Source organism: Castor canadensis, chromosome 16, assembly GCF_047511655.1.
Source record: "Castor canadensis chromosome 16, mCasCan1.hap1v2, whole genome shotgun sequence".
Classification (NCBI taxonomy): domain Eukaryota; kingdom Metazoa; phylum Chordata; class Mammalia; order Rodentia; family Castoridae; genus Castor; species Castor canadensis.
Window position 1 is genome coordinate 83,981,316 of NC_133401.1, and position 18,807 is coordinate 84,000,122.

At 48.1% G+C, this 18,807-nt stretch overlaps 1 protein-coding gene across 1 annotated transcript in view; it reads right to left on the reverse strand.

The window, feature by feature from the left end:
• Slit3 (slit guidance ligand 3) overlaps positions 1 to 18,807 on the reverse strand; it is a 557,919-nt gene that overhangs the window by 174,625 nt on the left and 364,487 nt on the right. The window contains exon 5 of the mRNA XM_074057753.1: positions 13,825 to 13,896. Coding sequence (XP_073913854.1) covers positions 13,825 to 13,896 — 72 coding nt within the window. The remainder of the gene's footprint in view (positions 1 to 13,824; positions 13,897 to 18,807) is intronic.

The following is an 18,807-nucleotide window of genomic DNA, read 5'->3' on the forward strand; positions in this document are numbered from 1 at the left end:
AGGAGGTGCTGGACAAGTTATTGTTTGTTTGTTTTGGTCATACTGGGATTTGAACTCAGGGCCTCAAGCTTGCTAGGCAAGTGCCCTACCTCTTGAGCTATGCCCGCAGATGTTTTTTCTTTAGTTATTTTTCAGATAGGGTCTTACATTTTCTGCCAGCCTCAGGCCATGATTCTCCCGCCTATGCCTCCCTTGTATCTGGGATGATAGGTGAACACCATCACACCTGGCTTGTTAGTTGAGATGGGGTCTTGCTAACCTTGCCCGGGTTGACCTCAAAGCCTGATCCTTCTGAGTGCTACCTCCCTCGTATCTGGCATTACAGGTATTATGCTACCATGCCTGTTTTTTGTTTTCCAAACAAAAAGCCACTGTGGGATGTGGTAGAGAAATTCAAGTCCAGTTTTGCTTTGTGTAACTCACAATGGTCTAAGTGGATTGGCTTCAGGGGTGTCTGCTCCCGGACTTCTCTTCCCAGTCATCCTGACTACCACTGGATCACCCTCTTGAGGCTGTTGGAGGTGGGTGGATTTTAACTGTTTATGGAATATGGTTCTGTGGCTCACCCGAGTATCAGTGAAGGTCAAGTACCACCACTGGAGTGCCAGGAAATGCATTTCCGCTGCCCGTGGAGGGTGTGGGGCCTGAGGTCCATGTGACTGCAGGTGATATGAATTGGCTTGCATCGTGTGGAGACTCCAGATCTAGACTTTCTTTTCTTTCCTCCCTCCCTCCCTTCCTTCTCTCCTTTCTTTTTCTTTCCAGTGCCAGGGATGCCCAGGCCTCACATGCTAGCTAGGTGCACCCCCAGCTTGTCACTGAGCCTGACATGCAGTATTTAAAAAGATTTGGCATTAGGGTGCCAATCTCTTAAAATGAGATGATTCCCCACAGGAATTTAAATTTTTGCTTCTTTCGGCAAAATAAAACACTATCAAAACTGGACCTGATGTGTCTGCTGGGACGGGTGGGGTGCAGTGGTCACACTGAACACACTTCCTAGCTGGGGACTTCCCGGATAGTACTTGGGCTGTGCCTGCCTGCCACTGTCAACACATGGCATTCGAGCTCATGATCACTTATGGAGGGGTTTCGTGTTGGCATATCAGACCAGAGAAAAACCCAAGACCACCAAACCAGACCCAAACCGTCCCTCTCCTTTAACCCCAGAAGCCAACACCCCTCCATGAGATACTGGGTCTCGGCATCAATGAAGGTGGAAGGAGATGTGAGCAGGGCGCAGAGTTGATTTTTATCCAGCATCTCTTTGTGCCAAGTTCTTCCCACTTCTCACTCATCTTGCTAAACTTTTACATTAAAAATTATGGAAGGGCCGAGGATTTAGCCTGGGGGCAGAACACTTGCCTAGCACGCCCAAGGCTTGGGGTTTGATCCTGAGCACCATGATATGTGTATGCAAACATACATGTGTATACACACGTCTACATGTACGTGTGTGCATGTATATATCGATATATGTATGTGTATATGTCTTACGGCCCAGGTTAATCAGCCTTACTTTTCCAAGGAGACAAAGGCTGAGGGAGGAAGAGCAGAAGGCCCAAGGTTCAGCAGGTAGCCAGGGAAAGCCGGCTGTTCCATTGAAGACTGGGAGACTTTCTAAGAAGGAGGCAGGCTGGTAGCTCTTCCTTCCCTTAAGTGAGTCTACATGGGTGGAGCTCTCTAGAAGCCTGTAGGACAAGTGAGACAGGCCTGTGGGGATGGAAGGGGACCCCCTTCACACTCAGCTCCAACCTGTTGCCATGCATGGTGGGCATCCGGTATTAACACATTTGGTTTTTCCACAGAAACTGGAAGCCCACCATTTTCAAGCAAAATTCACTGATTCCTTTTTTGACCCCTGGGGTCGGAGGTTGAGTGCAGGGCCTCACGCATGCTAAACAGGGTTGTACCACTGAGCAGCACCACCAGCACTAATAGGTTCTGAGACTCTGTAAGAGAAAACTAAAATGCTGGTGGAGGTGGGACTTGGTCTAGTTTTTGATCATTAAACACTCAGTAGACAGTGCAGCATGGCAATTCGGATTACAGATTCCTGATATAAACTCTGAGTTCAAATCCTGGCTGTGCCATTTATTAGCTAGAAGACTATGCAAATCACTTTTTTGTGCCTCTGTTTTATCTCCTGTTAACTGGTGATAGTCACAAGGCTATCACGAGGATGAAATGAGACAACAGGTAGAACCAGTAAGAATTGTGTCTGGCACTAGAACCAGTAAGAATTGTGTCTGGCACCTCACCAGGCCTCATCGCCTTGCCAGAGGAGTGAGCATTTTTGTTTGAGGCGGCTACGCCTTTCTTGAGGCAGCTTCTGTTGATTCTGTGGGAGAGGGGAAGTAGGTGGTTGGGTATAAATAATGAGCTTTCATAGGGATCTCAAATACTCCATCCCCAAACCCAAGAAATGTTGCCTCTGTGAGCAGAGAAGGGAGTGCAGCTTTCATCAAAGAATGCTAACTAGCTGTGAAGTCTTAGAGCTGCTGGATCATATGTCACATAAGCCACACCTCAGCCTGGGTACTCACTATCTGGCTAGGTCATCAGCTTGGGTACTCATTGCCTGGCTAGGTTGTCAGCCTGGGTACTCATTCTCCAGCTAGTTGTTTTCCTGGCAGACAGTGCCCAAGAACTGATCATCAGCATTTAGAAGTGATAGGTTTGGCACATGTGCCTGGGCACTGGTTATAGAGAGAGCTTTAGAAAACAATGTTACAATGGAAAGTAACAGCTGCAGATGCAAATGGACACATCGTAACACATCCATGCACAAAGCCACACTTGCAGTCAGAGAAGTACTTGGCTCTGACAGGGCCTGCACTCTGTATATGGCTGTCAGTCCTGATAGAACTGCCTGCTTGAAACACCAGCTCCCAGGAAGCCACGTGCATCCTGAGCAGCTGAGATTGCGGGCTCTGAACACCATTTGCCCGCACCCTGCACAGACAACTTCTTTATTTATCCAGAAGGTAGACGTTCATCCCTAGCTGGTCAAGTCTTCTTTACTTGAGCTCTGAAGAACTGTCCTTGCAGAACCAGCCATTTTCCTCAGAAGTAAAGCAGTTTATTCCAGGCTAAGGCAGGTAGGGAGCATGGGCAGGAGAGGTGGAGGAAGTCAGCCCTGCTGCAGAAATCCCTAACAGTTTCCAGGAAGGCCGAAGCCCTCCTTTTCCTGTCCTCCAAGGGTGAGCCCAGCCCAGACCCTCAACCCCAGGTCCAGTTCCAAGACACTTCCACATACAACCAGAGAAATGGTGTAAACCAAATTATCCCTTTCTGCTATTTTGACTCTCTGCTGAGTTTTATCTCAAGGCCCAAACCAAGCTTCTCCTGATGGAGGATGGTCTCAACAACCAGCAAACTGTACAATCTGCACAGACCTGAAAGACTACCCAGTGAGTCTGCAAGCCTCTTGTCCTCACTAAGCTCTTTCTCATATAAAGCCTCATGTTGAACCCTGATGTCTGAAACAGGCAACAAAATCTTCATCATTATTGAAAAGTGATTTTTATTTGTGCATTTGTGAAATGCTAGTCTCTCAGAACACAGCATATGAGCATATGTCAATAATTCATTTTAATAGAAAGGAAACTGAGACTCGAGGTTATACAGCCAGAGGGCAGTAAGTGCTGGTCTCCCATTGCTGCTGTAACAAATGACCACAAACCCAGTGGCTTAAAACATGCACTTATTTTCTCAGAACCCTGGAGGTCAGAAGCCCTTGGTCAGGGTCCGTGGGCTGATGCGGAGGTGTGGCAGGGCTGTGTTCCCTCTGGAAGCCCTATGGGAAAATGGACACACTGTCCTCCTTCCCTGAATCACAGGGCCTTTGCTCTTTCTACTTCTGCCATATCTTCTTTCTTATAAAGACCCTTGTGATTACTTTGCGTCCTCTTGAATAAGCCAGGAAATCCATCCAATTCAAGATCCCTAATTTAATCACACCTGCAAAGTCCCTTTTGCTGTGTAGGGTACACATTCACATATCCCAGGGATTAGGATGTGGACTTTTTGGGGGGGACATTATTCGGCTGATCAGAGGCAGGAGGCACCACTGAACCCAGCTCCTTGGGCACTTTCTGTATCTCACAGCATGTGTGGGGAAAGTACATGCTTTTCCTCTGACTTTCTGTGTGCCTTGCCATGGCCAGAACAGGACATCCTACTGAAAGACGTAAGAAAAAGAGGAATGAAGTGAAATAGTGTTAAGAGTCAGGTTTTCTTGGAGCCAGGACTTTGTAGACTTAACCATTTTCTTTGGGTAGGTGTTTGTCTAGGAAGGAAAGATTTAGTCTACCAGTGTGAAAACCAAATTTATTGTGTGAGGTGGACTAAAAGCAGCAAGGACTATCTTCACAACAACACGAGAAGGAGGAAGTACCACTTCCACTTAACAAGAGGTATGGAAAAGGAGGATGGTCACATAGGTGGTAAGAGCCAGGAAGTGACTCTGGGGAGCCTGACTCTAGGCCTGGAGGACTCAGCCACCACCTCCAGCGTTTACACAGGACCCTGGCCTCCTGCAGGTCATTTAGACCACGCTGTTGTCATCTCTGAAAGACAGACTTAGATGCTTGTAGGTCAATGGGGCTGGGAACTTGAGTCTGGTCCTGGCCTTCCTTCTGAAGGGCACTTAAACTTGTGGGATGTCATTTACTCCCTCAGCGAGCTGGGCTGGAACTCAGGGCATCCACCACAGCCCCTAATACTCTAGTTTTTACAGTGTGAAAAACTGAACTAAGACAAGCTATTGTGGGAGGCTGTGATGATGAAGGGACCCATCTGCAGATCTGAAAGCTCCACGTCCAGGCTCAGCGATGGAAGGAGGGTGGATGGGTGCAGCATGGGTTTTTATGGCAGTGAAACTACTCTGCAGTGACAGGACATGTCGTTATTCATTTGCCGAAACCCACGGAATACACAGCACACAGAGTGAACCGTGATGTAAACTCTGGACTTCAGTTACCGAAATACTGATAATAAGCAAAGCAATCCCAATGAACGTAGTGCCAGATGTCAGTGGGAGGAGCCAGATGTGTGTGTGGGGGGGAGAGCTGGAGGTTCCTAGGTGTTCTCTGTACTTTTCACTCAATTCCTAGGTAAACCTCAGACTGCTCCAAAGAATGAAATCTATTAACTGAAAGTCAGACAAAACCACTCACCCCTTTCAGACAATCCTGATAGTCTCTGCAGAAATCCTTCTCCAGCGACTGTCACAGCCTGCCTGCTCCTGCCTCAGGTTGGCTGGAGCTGGAAGGCAAGTGTTCTTCAACTTCCCCACTGATGGGGATCTGGTGTTGCCTCAAAGACTTCACCAAATCACAGAGCCTTTCCTGGCTCCCCACTTAGCATGACACTGACTGAGCCCAGCCTTCTCCTGGGATCCTGTCCTAGTCTTGTTGGGACCTGCTTGTGCACCTGGAGAGAGGTCCTGAATTTCCTTGAGATTCAATTTCTCCCTCCAGATCTCAAGGCAAACAAGCTTTCCCCTAATGACCTGGCAAGGCTGTGGCACTTAAAGAAGATAACACATTCGAAGGCTTTGTGCAAATGTCAGTTGTGTGGTTCCCTCTGACCCCTTCCCAGTTCCCCCACATTTTATACATTCAGAGACTGAGATTCAGAATGGTTAAGAAACTGGCCCAACGTCACATAGGTAGTAGGCAGCAAAACTGGAACTAAACCAAAAAAGCAAAAACTGAAAAAGATTAGGCCTGACTCCAAAACTCATACTTTTAATCACTACACGCAACTGTAAGAGAAAGAACAGAACATCAACAAGTATCAGTCTCCAAGTATGGTCTCTGCGATCACCCTCATTCTCCTCCTCTCAACCCCTTTCAGCTTTCTTTCAAGCTAAAACTCTCCAGGCAAAAGCTCAGTCCATGGCAAATATGTCATCAGGCCCCGAGTCCAGGTCTCAGGGTGTCAGACTGACTACGCTTTCTTGCCATGGTATGGGATAGATGGAATTCTTGTTTTAAACAGCTTGCTGCTTGTGGATTTTGTACTCGCAGGGGTTAAATATCCGCGACAAGTTTTAAAAGATTTTGGTCCACAAAGAACATTGTCTCAGAGAATAACTTTTGGTGCTGGATCAAGAATAGTGGCTTCTATCAGGAGGCTCCTCTGCACTCATTTTTGCTGCCCTGGTTTTTCCTCTTTGCTCCTCAGATAGGTCTTTTGTTGGCATTTTAGCTTTTCTCTACAGGCTGAGGTCTCTTCTGAGAGTCGCGTGGTTTGTTATTTACTGAGCATCTGATATGTAGTAGAGAGGACTGACTTGAAAATCAGACATTGAGGAAGGCGGTTTTGACCTCTCCCTTTACACTAGCAGGCTGTTGGAGGAGACAGATAACCGTGCAGGCAAGGATAACTCAGGACGGGGAGTTCAAAAAACACAGAAAGCCCAGCAGCGGGCCTCTAACAGACTCTGAAACTGTGGAGTCACGTCACCTTTGCAACTTCTAATCCTAGGCACAGTGGCTCACTACCACCTCTCTTTGCCTTTGGATAAACTGCACCATAGCTTTTCCAGATGGGTGGAGTCTAATTTTCCTATTTCTTCTACTGGTTTTCTCATTTCAAGGAATTTACTGTAATTTATTAAAATTTATTTACTGAGTACTAATACCACTGGCCACAGGACAGACATAGAGGAGTGCTCCAGGGAAGTGCTCCAAGGAAGTGCTTATCATGTTGTATATATTACATTTGTTCATCTCCCTCTGTAGACAAAAATTCTCATGAGCAGGAACTGTGTCTTGTTCATCTTTCTGTTTCCAGGAACTGGCTTTGGGCCTGGCTTGCATAAGGTCCCAGTGATGATCTGTGGAAGGAGGAAGGGGAAACTGGAAGGAAGGAAGGAAGGAAGGAGGGAGGGAGGAAGGGAGGGAAGGAGAGAGGGAGGAAGGAAGGGAGGAAAGAAGGAAGGAAAGAAAGCAGAGAGGGAGGCAGGTACACCTGATGGCTTTTAGTGGATGGCTTATTTGAGTCATCTCAGCAAAAGCAAGTACAGTCGTTTCCTGCAGCAGTGATCCAAGACTGTCATTCAGCCAGGAATGTAAAGTGGAAAAGGTTGGGAGGCTCACTGCTCTTTGGGAGGCCATACCTCATCCTCAGCCTTTCCTTGCATAGACAGAGCGTCCCAACCCCCTTCAAGATGCAGGTAAGCCAGGTGTGGTGGTGCATGCCTGTAATCCAGCTACTTGCGAAGCAGAGTTAGGAAGACTGCAGTTTCACGCAGCCCTGGCAAAGTTAGCAAGATACTATTTGAAAACAAACTAAAAGGCAAAAGGGTGTGTTGGGGGGGGAGTAGGTGGCTCAAGTGGTTGAGCACCTGGGGCAAGACCCCCACCTCCACCAGGCCCTGAGTTCCTGAGTTCAAACCCCAGTACTGCCTCTCTCCAAAAAGAAAAGATGCAGCCTGGCCATCCTGAGACGAGCCAGGCACAGCTCCCCGTCAGAGCAGACATCCTGCCGTGACATGATAAAGTGCACCTGGCTGCTGCCTGTGAGGCTGGTGACAGGCGCTCAGCTTGCCCCCTCACTCACTTTGTGCGATGACCCGGCCTCTGGGCTGGCAGAGTGGCTCAAGCAGTGTGAGTGCCTGCCTGGCAAGTGTGAGGTCCTGAGTTCAAACCCCAGTGCCACCAAACAGAAAACCAAAAACAATGAAGGCTGGTGGTGTGACTCAAGTGGTAGAGCACCTGCCTAGCAAGCATGATGAGGCCCTGAGTTCAAATCCCGTACTGCCAAAAATAAGTAAATAAATAACCACCGTATGACCCTGCCTGGTACAGTCCCTGTGACTCCTAAGCCACAAATGCCTGGCAAGCACAACTCTGTCACATGCCTCTATCCCTTTGCACATGTTGGTCATTTTTCACAGGCTATTCCTTCTGCCAGGAATGCCTTTCCCTTGAATGAACTCCTACTCGTCCTTCAAAATTCAACACGGGTCATTTCCAGAGTGAAGCCAGAACCAGACTTGTCTCCTGGGCTTGTGCACATGCTGGACCTCCCCCTCGGTGGAGGACAGGAAAACCATGTCTGCATCTGCGGGTTATCAGTCCACCTTCATGCTTGCCCGTGACTACAAGGCGAGAGTGTCTTATTCTTCCTAAATCTTTTTCATATCGAGCATTTTAGCAATGTGTGTGATTTCTGGTATGTAACAGGCTGTCAGCAAGAACTTGGGGAGTGAATGGACACCTTCCTGCACTTGCTGTGGTTTCAGTCAACTCGAGTCTGTGCCATGAACTGCATGAATGCAGGGGAGACGGAAGAAGCTCTGTGTTTATGGGGGCAGAGTTTATGTGTGCCAGGCAGAGACAAGCTGGCAAATGAATGAATAAGACAGTTTCAGAGGGTGATAAGCGCTCTGAAGAGATGTAACCGGGTAATGGGATGGAGAGGAGTGGAGGTGGGGGGCGAGATGTTACCTTAGAAGGGTTGGGGAAGGCAACTCCAAGCTGAGAATGGAAGAAGGTCAGAGTGTAGCATCCCTGGCAAAGGGAGCAGCAGGTGCAAAGGCCCGGAGGCAGGGAGGTGCTTGGGGTGGTCCAGGAGTGAAAGCATGATTGAGAAACATGAGGTGAGCCTGTGGGGTGTGACCAGGAGTGTGGACACTGCTCCAGGTGTGCTGACACAATGAATGACTGCCAAGATTAGCAGACAGAGACGCTACAAAGGTATGGGGACCTCCCCCACACCTCCCTCACCCTCTCACGAGATTACTGCCTGCTCACTGGGCGGAGACAGCCCTTGTTAACCTCAGGAAGCACAAAGCAGACCAGGCAGCAGCCCTTCAGACTAACTAAAGGACACAAAGGCCACCTGCCCGGCTTTGTTTTGAAACTGTCAATTCCAAATTCTGGTAGCTGGCAGAGACAGGGATATTGATTTTCCCTTCTGGAATGCATGTCCTACAGAGTCCTCGCAAATAGAAACTGAAAAACACAGACAAACATAACCGCCCAGAGAGACAGGCAAGGGGACATTTCTTTTTAAAACAATTTAAACCAGGTTTTGTCTTTTTCTTATTATGCCTTATTGGATGGTGGTTTGTCATCTCTCTCTCTCGCTCGCTAATTCCTTCTGTCTTCCTGATTGTTTCTTTTTCTTTCTCACTGTGTCTCTTCTGTTCAGTATCTCACAAGTGTTTGCATACAGTAGGCATTTAATACAGGAAAGCCACTCCATGGTTCATCACCAGATCAATTTGTTCACATAACTGCTGTCTCTTTTTAAATACAGCTCCTCTTGTTTATCCACATGGCAGCTGAGGATGGATGAGCCTGCAAGTCCAGCTTTCAGTAATCCCAGGAGTGGGGTCCCCAGCATATTCCTCTTTCTCTTCTCTGAGGAAACGGGAGGCCATTAGGGGCTTCCTTCTGCTGCCTGGGGAGGAGCAGGGCACCAAGTCCTTTCACCAGGAGCCCCCCAATGCCACAGGGTTCAGACACCACCTGTGTCCCTTCTCTTGGATCTGATAAAAGTGGCGTGCATGCCTCTTGCTTGCGTGAATGGTTATTCACAGCAGACTAGTTATTTCTTCATTCTCCATGGCCAGCATGGCTACATGGGAGGGATGTGGACAGACAGACGTATCTATACCTCGCATCCCAAAGATGGCCGGGTGTGCTGCTAATGGCGGGCTGGGTGGGAGGCCTAGATCTAATTTTGTCTGCTGGCTGCTACCAAATTACACACCCTGCTGGAAAGAATTGTATCCCCTGGAAAATGGGGATGTCAAGTCTCTTTCTTCTTGGAGGGGAATGTCAGGGCAGGCAGAAGAAACACGCAATCCTTGGTTTTGTCATAATAAGGTGTATGGTGTCGTGGATGAACCAGATCTGATGTCATTTCACATGTCATTTGGTGTGGCGCCTGACCCTGAACTCTGGTCATTCATCTCCCACTCCTGATTTACTTAAGGTAGCAGAATGGCGTTCTGTCCCCTGAGCCCTTGGGATGTGAAGGAGAAGGTCTGGGGCCTGGCTCTCAGAGAGAATGAAGCCAGAGGGCCTACAACCCAAGATGTAAAGCTTGCGTCCATCATCGGCTAGGTAGGCGAGCTCCTTCCCACAGCGGTGTTTTATGCAGCTTAATTTTTGAAAGTATCTCCTATTTCCATGGATTTTTTTTCATTATGTGAAGCTGAGAATCGAACCCAGGACTGTACAGGCTAAACGGGTGCTTACCTTACCGCTGAGCTATACCCCAGCCCACAGGTGCAAACTTAAACGTGCGACTTCATTATCGCCTCTGCCCAGATGCTCTCACCCTCCAAGAATTTGCTCCTGTCACCCACATGACATGTTCTCTTATGACAGTGGGATTTGCTGGGTCCAACTCCCTCCTATCAAAGCCAAGGAAGCTAAGATCCAGAGATGTGGTGTGGCTTTACCAAATTCCTTCCACCAGCAAGAACAAGACAGGGTGTCAGATTCATTGATTTCCCAACAGACAGAAGCCACCTGTCCACACTGCCCATGGAAGCCTGAGGGTCACCTCACACCCAACATGATGACAGCCCAGCTCCTGGCCAACTAAAGCCTGGCTCCTCCTCACCTCCTCACCTCCCAATCCCTGTGGAATTGGAAGTTCCATAGAGGCAGACCTCAAAGATCTAAAAGATCTATTGATATCACACCCATGGCATTCAGCAGGTGCTCAAAAATATTTTCCTGGGTACGCAGATGAATGGCTGTGAGAATCTGCCATTGCTGTCCGGGTGGTCTGAGCTTGGAAGTCAGCATTTTGCACTTCATCCCCCACCTGGTCTCTAATAACTCATTGGTGGCCAAGTTCTGCTGATGTGGCCCACGTTGACTTCTCTGAATCCCTCCTTGCTTTACTTCTGATGGCTCCCTCCCGAGCTGGAGCTCTGACTCCTCCTTGGACTACAGCCTGCCCCCAGGCCTTCCCTTCTTCCACCTTCTTCTGTTCTTGGTCCCTCTTCCTAAATAAAAGTCCCCTGGGATGTCTTTGCATGTGTTCCTGGAAATGCACCTCATCCAGTTTTGCTCCTACACTTTGCATACACTAACCTGCTTCGTTTATTCTGGGAACCCTAATCATGCTACCAGCCCAGCTGAAGTCTCTACCATAACAAAGAAACACAGAAGCACAGTAACTAGAACTTTCTAAAGACCGTCCTGTGTCAAGCACGGTACTGACTTATTCATAGGTACCATTTTATCAACCTTCACAACACCCCGTGAAGGAAGTCCAGTTATTGTTCCCAGGTTACAGAGGTGGAGCCTGCACTCAGAACTGTCAAAGGCATGTAGCAAAGGTCACAGACTCCGCACCCATGTGAAAGTCATGCATAATTCTGCCAGACTGCCACAGCCCTGTCTAACCTCCAGGCTGAGGGTCTCACTCTTTCCCTAGTCCTGACGGCCCCTCCCTGCACCCTGCCATGCTTCCCAAGTTCTGGTGTTGATCTTCGTTTCACTGACCATTCTTACATTCCTGTGCTCCTACTTCTTGTTCCTGGTTGTCCTCAGGCCACCAGAGAGCAGGAGTTATCCTCCTGCTGTCTGAAAGGTTCACTCCCACAGGGCACCGCTGACTGACTGGCTAGGAGGGTAAAGTATCCCCTTTATTTTGGGGGGTTAAGTCTTCCTTTAGGCAGTGAGTCCACCATCCCCTCCCCACCACCACAGGCCGGCAAGGGACCTAAACAACAGAGAAGTCTCTAGTTGAGTGTTACATGCAGACAGACCATCCTTACATCAAAAAATCTGAAACTTTCGAGCACTGACACAACACCACAGTGAAAATTCCACACCAGGAAGCTTTGTTTCATGCACAAAATTATTTAAATATTACCTTCGGGCTATGACCTTTCTGGTCACAGCATTTTGGATAAGGGACACCCAATCGGCGGTTAGATCCACTGTCTCTAGAAGATTGGTTTGACAGTGGTTACCAGAGTGACTTAGGAATTTTGAAATCTTAACTACTGAAGACTTCACGTTAGAGAAGTTACGAGAGAGGGGAAGGACAGCCCAAGAAATCCCAACAACTAATGGGAACCTGTGGAAGACTGAATCACTTTCCTGAGACTCAGAAATGCAGTGATAATTATACATTACACATCACTACACTGTGTCTGTTAACTGATCCGTTTAAAATTAGCATCCCACAAATGTATCACTTTACAATGGTAAACGGTCATTGGGCTCAAACCTCAGGAAGCTGGCTGACCTTGAGTTAGTCACCATCCCTCTCTGGGCCCCTTTTTCTCTCGTCCTGGACATTCAAGAATGCTAATTAACCTGATCTGTTTGCTTGAGTTCAGGTGCCAAGTCTTGAATTTCTATAATCCCAGGAACAAAATGGTAGAAAAGCAGTCTGGAATGTTGAAAGTGCCATCTCTGAGTGAGAAAACATCGGTCATTATTTAGTGTTGATTTTTTTCCCCTTTTCTTTATTTTTTGCAGTTCCTGGGATCAAACCTGGGTCCTCGTGTATGGCTCTCCCACTGGCAATAGCCCCAGCACAGAAGTTATTTCTACGTGAGGCAAAGGGGCTTCATGCTTCGCAGACTCCTACTCTTTCCTGCTCCCACAGCAAGCAGCAGGCAGCCTCCTGAACCAGAGCCCCTGAAAAGACCTCCCTGTCCCCCCTCCCATGCCTCTGCTCTCTGTGTGCTGTGCGTGTTAAACACCAAAAGCCTTCCACAGGGGCCCTGCCACCACCGAGCAGAGAGCACGCATCTGGAAGCCATTATCAGCTTCCCAGCTATGCCAGCAAACCGAACCCCTTATTCTTTTTAGGGAAAAGTGATGGTTAAGGTAGGTTTTTAAAAAGTCTCTTTCCAGACTTCACAAACTGAATTTGAGCCTGTGGAGGAGGATGGTGAGCAGACATGCTTGCTCAGTCAAACCAGTCTGTATTCTGTGCCCCTCACCAAAGCACGCTCTGAACCCACAGACACAGCTTGCACAGGCAGAATGTCAGAAGGCAAACACACACACCCACCTTGTGAAGGCAGGGGCCCCAAATCACCAGGGTCAGGTAGGAAAGCATCATGGTGGTTTGGTAAGTTCAAAAATGCAGAGATGGAACAGCTGTGCCTCCTGACTCTGGTGACACAGGGCTCTTCCCAGGATAAAGTCACACGGGGCTCCCCATGCTGGCCTCACACATGTGCACATAGCAAGTGCACAGGGGTAAGGATGCACCAAAGTCACTTCCTGGTGCTGTTATGGGACTATGGTGTTACCAATGGGGAAAGTGCTACATGACCTGCCTACAATTTCTTCAAACTCCCTGTCAATCAACAACGATTTTAAAATGAAAAGTAAAGAACCAACAAAACAAAAGTCTAGTGCAGTGGAATCGGCTTTGACTCTGGGTTCCCAAAAGTCAGCGACACAAGTCCCAATATCTCTCACAGGGGCTGATGACACCCATAATTGTGACAATGACATCATTGTCGAAGTTGTCATCAACATCAAGGTTCCAATTTACTGAAGATGTATGAACAAGGCACTATGTGCTTTCTTTTTACAATATTTTCTTAGTTGTATACAAGACTTGGGCCAGGCTCCCACCCTCAGTTTACAGAAGAGAATGGTGACCCTGGGAGCAGTGGCCTCTCCCAGGCCATGCAGCCTCCGTGGTCCAGGCTGCAAGAACTGGCTTTGTGAAGCCACTGCTGAAAATACTTAAACACAGTGCCCCATCTTCCAAGATGCCCGGACCACTCTCCTGTCCTGTCCCTTACACCCACTGTGGCCAAAGAGCCAGAGAGCCACACCTGCAGGAAGCCACAGAAACAGCACTTACAGGTTCTTCACGTCTGCGATGCCCCTGAACGCCTTCCTCGGGATGCCCTGGATCTGGTTCTCGCTCAGATCTCTAAACAAGGAGAGAAGAGGGAAACCAGTTAAAGACGCAGTTCTCTGCCTCTCATTATGATAACAACCCCCCCAGAGCCCGCCTCTGCTGTCGGGCAGAAGTGTTTAGGGGACTGTTTAGTGTCAGGTCGGGCTGCTACAAGCATTTGCATTGTTCCCCAGGCGGCCTTTTCTGAAATGGTTACCAGGCTGAGCAGCTCGCCTGGAGCAGGCGCTGTGGGTGGTCTTGCACCTCCAGGCCATGAGCCAAGACTCTGGGTTATTGTTACACACTGCACCTGGTCACTCTCTGTTTTGCCACCTCCCAGAGAAGACCCCTTGGCCCCTGCCCCCAAGGTGTCCCTCCCCGTCCTGTCTCAGAGTCAATACCATTCAATCTCCCATCCTTGGGGTGGGTGGTCGGAGGGGGACTGTCCTCTGATGCTCAAGCTCCTGGCCTTTGTCCTCTGGGATTGCAACCCAGCCTGGTCATCTGATTTTCTGATGGGGACAGCCACTTCAGCTTACTCTAGAGTCCCCGAGACCCTAGAGGCCTCCTGGGTCTACTTAGCGACAGGCATGATGAATTCAAATTGCATTTTCACAACTCCACCCACAACAGGGCTCCTATCCCCGCCTCATCTCACCCTGAGCAGTGCTAATATGCTGCTTTTGAGCAGTGTCATGTCTACAGCTGGCTCAAACCCAAGTCTTGTGCCAGAGTTTAAGCCTTGCCAAGCCTCAGTTTCCCTTCTGAAGAAGGGTGTCGACCTTTTTGTTTGTTTGTTTTGTTTTGCAGTCTGAGTTTTTGCTAGACGAAACATGCACTTGTTTTATTGTGACCTCAAGCCAGCTGGTATGGATCTCAGCTAGGAGTCAATCTGTAAAGACCTATCAGGTGTCCAGGACGTGTCAGGTGGTTCTGATAAACACCCACACTGGCTTCGAGCTAGCACTGCATGGCCAGGCCATGGGCTGCTGGAGTGTCCCCGAAGACGATGTAGAAGGGGACGAGGGGCAAAGATGGGGCCAGGGCCACTGCTAGCTATTTATGCTTTCTTCAGATAGAAAAGGACACACACACACTTTCATAGGTGCAGACACACATATCTATAACTTTGGAAAAGAAAAAACACAGAAAGTCTCTCAGATACTAAGGTAAACAAATTAACCACTTAGCCATAACCTCTGCTAACAATAGGAGATGTACATATATATACATTTTTCACCAATATGACCTTATAATATAGTCTATTATGAACTAATTTTTACTTACTACATTGAGAACATCTGTTTGTTTTTTTGTAAAGCTTCCCACTTGTAAAGCAGGAGCTCAGCAGGTGGAGTCACCCCTCCAGTCCATTTTGCTCTGGTTATTTTGGAGATGGGGTCTCATGAACTATTTGCCTGGGCTGGCCTTGAACTCAATCCTCCTGATCTCAGCTTCCCAAGTAGCTGGGATTACAGGGTCAGCCACCAGTGCCTGGCAGCAACAACATTTTTAATGGTTGCATAGCATCCATTGTATGGTTCACTATATGACTGTAGATTGTTGGGTGGTCATTGATTGATTTATTTATTTTGCTGTGTAAGGAAGTTGTAGGGTAAATTTCTCTGCCCTTACCCTTGGGGACACTTGTCCAGTTATCTCCTGGGCACAAAATCCTATAAGGAGAACTTGCTAGTCACAAGGTCAGCACATCCTTGCTGAGGTGCCCTATGGACAGATTGAACCAGTGGACACTCACACACTGAATTTTTGTAGATATCTCATCAAAACTTATTGTTCACTCCAAACCTAGGTGGAAGGAGAGGCCGGGCTACCATGCTGCACAGAGCCTGGGCATGGCAGGAACACTTTGCAGGAGGAGGAAGGAACAGGAAGCAGAGGAAGGGCATCTATTTTCTACTCTCAGCTGCAGGGATAAGCCATGCGTGCCCTGAGCTGCTGGCTGAAACTCATGACACTTAGGGATTGTTGAGGGCTCCTTTTAGGCTCCAAAGCAAGCTCAGAGTGGGGGTGCATGCAGCTGTGAGTCCTAGAGCAGCTGGGATAACAGGGTGCTCCCCATCTCACATTCACTTCCCCCCATCTGGAACTGATGTAAGTAAATTTAGATATACAATGAGCTTTGCGGTGGGCTCCCTCACCCAGGCCTGATTCAATGAACAGGGCTCCAGCCTGGAGCCAGGGCATGGAACAAAGCCCACGATGACAGAAGAGGTCAGCCAGTGTCACCCAGGCCACTCAGCTGCTCTCCATCAGCCTCCAGAAAAGGGGCCCGGGTCCTGTCATCCAACTAATGCAATTTCAACCAGGCATCTGTGCTGCACCCGAGGCTCTCCTGGCCACAATGGACCCAGTCTTTTCCGCCTAAGGCTGGTCTCCAGGGCCCCCAAGCCCCTGCCCAATGTCCTCCCAGGCTTGGCTCTTATCTTTGGCTGCTCTGGGAGATAAGCTGTGACCACATGTCTGACAAATGACTGATGAGGAAAATTGGGACAAGGCGAGGGAGCACATAGGAGGAAGGTTTTGAACAACTGACTTTGAGCAGTGCTGGAAGCTGGAGGAAGGTGTGTGTATTCCAGGAACTCATTAACCATCTTGAACAGAAACATACGGGAAGGAATGGCGATTGTACAAAAGTTCTGGTTCACAACACAGTGGAATGAATGAAGCCATACAGAAGCAGGAAAGTGTGGCGGTGTGCGTGGGAGACGTCAAACCCTGGTCACTCTGTCCTTCCGTAAATGTGCCTCACCTTGTCCCTACTTTAAGAAGCCCTGTTTCTAAAGCATAGCTTTCTTTCCACCTCCTGGCTGTTACTTTTCCTGTCCCAGTTGCGTAAGACTTGGATTGTAGGGAATTTATCTGTTCCCCATGACAATCTGCTTATAAATATTATTAATCTCATTTTCCATTGAGCCTCTGTTCGCCAGCTCACAATGTCGCTGCCGTGAGTCTGCAGGGCTGTATATTGATTTCATAAATACCTCCAGTGGGCTCACAAACTGACAGCTTTAATGGTGTTACTGATGGGGCGTGGAGGAGGGCTCGGGGCGGCTGCTTCATTTCGGTAACCATCCCTACACAATTATCACGGGGCCTTTGTGGGGCTTCCTAATAGTGTGTTTATCTCAGCGTGATGCTCGAGCACGGAGCTATTGTTAAGTGTGATCCTTGAGAGAGACAAGAGCCACCATTTTCAGCTGACACTTAAATAAAAATAACAAAATCTATCCGTAATGCCTAAGAGCCTAGTTCCGGGCAATTGCTTGTTTGCGTTTTAGTGCCTCCCCCTTCACCAGGGAAGCGGCTGGTGGAAATACTCAGATCAGAAGGGGATTTTTTTTCCTTTGTTTGTTTTTTATTTTTAACAGTGGATGAAAAAACACAGGTTGGGGTAGGTCAATGGTGTAAGGTGTCCTGGACTTTTCTGGGGTCCCAAATAAGATGGTTGAACCATTTTGTTTGAGAAGTGGAGCTATGGATCAGGATGACTTTTTAATAGGGCTCTGAAAGGAGAGCAGAGGGGAGGTACATTAGCTAAAGTGCATTTCTGGCTTCCGGAAAATGATTAACTGACTGATTATTCCATCCAAAAACCCAGGCCCAAAGAGGACTTACTGAGGAGACAGTAAGTCAAATAGGAGTTGGCAAGAACCAATAGATTCCCCTTCCAGCCATCCCTCCCCCAGCCTTTTTAATTTACTAAAATGCTTTGGACACAGATTAACTTTCTTCACAAATTTATTATTGCTTCATCTACCTTAGAGCGGGAACTGCAGACACTTTGATAAATGGATTGAAAGGTGGTTGAATTCTAGAGGAGCCTTTGAAATGCTTCCTGGGCTCTCCCTGCAATGTCAGGGCAATGGTGAATAACAGTCCTCACCCATATCCTCCCCCTGCAGGACCAGGAGCAGGAAGATGCTCCTCTCTTTGCTCTGGTGGGGACAATGCCCTTGTCCTGGTCACATCCATGCTACCGGGAAGTCTTGTCTGTGTTAAGTGGCAGTTTCTCAGGGCATACACTCTAGGTGTGGATCCCAAATTATGAAGCTACAAAATGGAGCTGGGGAGCTTCCAGAAACTTGGGCGAATTCTTGTTTCTGAATGGGTAGAGTAACTTTACCAGCTGATTATTCAAGATGCTACAATGCTCCATGCCTTATCTTCTCCATATTTACCAACCTCATCAATTATGGGACCAAAATGAGTGAGGAAGGCATAAAGCCCTGAAAGCACTCAGTTAATGGTTGGGTTTACTTCTTAGAGTTCCTCAACACTGCAGAAAATGCCTCTTACCAGCATCCCTGGGACACAGGCATATCGCTGTGCAAAGAATAAAACTCATAAAGATTACCAGTTCTCTGTCCATAAAATCTGAGGGAGGGACTGAAGCCTCCCTTACCAGTCATCTAGAAAGGAGTATCTATATTTGATTCTAGATTTTTTTGGATGAAACAGGAGGGGTTGATTTAGGAAAATGTCTGTCTTCTGTTGGGTTGTCTCAGAAGCAGAGCTGAGCCAAGGACTCAGAGGTTAAACAAATGATTAATGAAGTCCTCCCAGGAGACACGAGGAGGCAAGGAGTCAGGACCAGGGAAAAATCAGGTAAAGTCTCAATCTAAGTCTAAGGCCACAAGAAGCACCTATCTCTAAGCCAGAGAACTAGTCTTTGTAGCTCTGCCTCAGGCAGTACTGGAATAGGGACCACCCATGAGAAAAGCAAATTCCCGGGCTCTGTCAGCCCTCTGCGATGCTGTGAGAGTGATGCCAGCAACCAAGGACAGACTGCTGAAGATGCTCCCAGCTATGAGACCTGAGTGGTGAAGTCCAAAGATGCCAGGGAGGAAATGCAGGATCAGTAAAGAGCACCCATGGGATCCAACGCACAGCATCCATAAGACAGCTTCAGGAAAGTTCTGA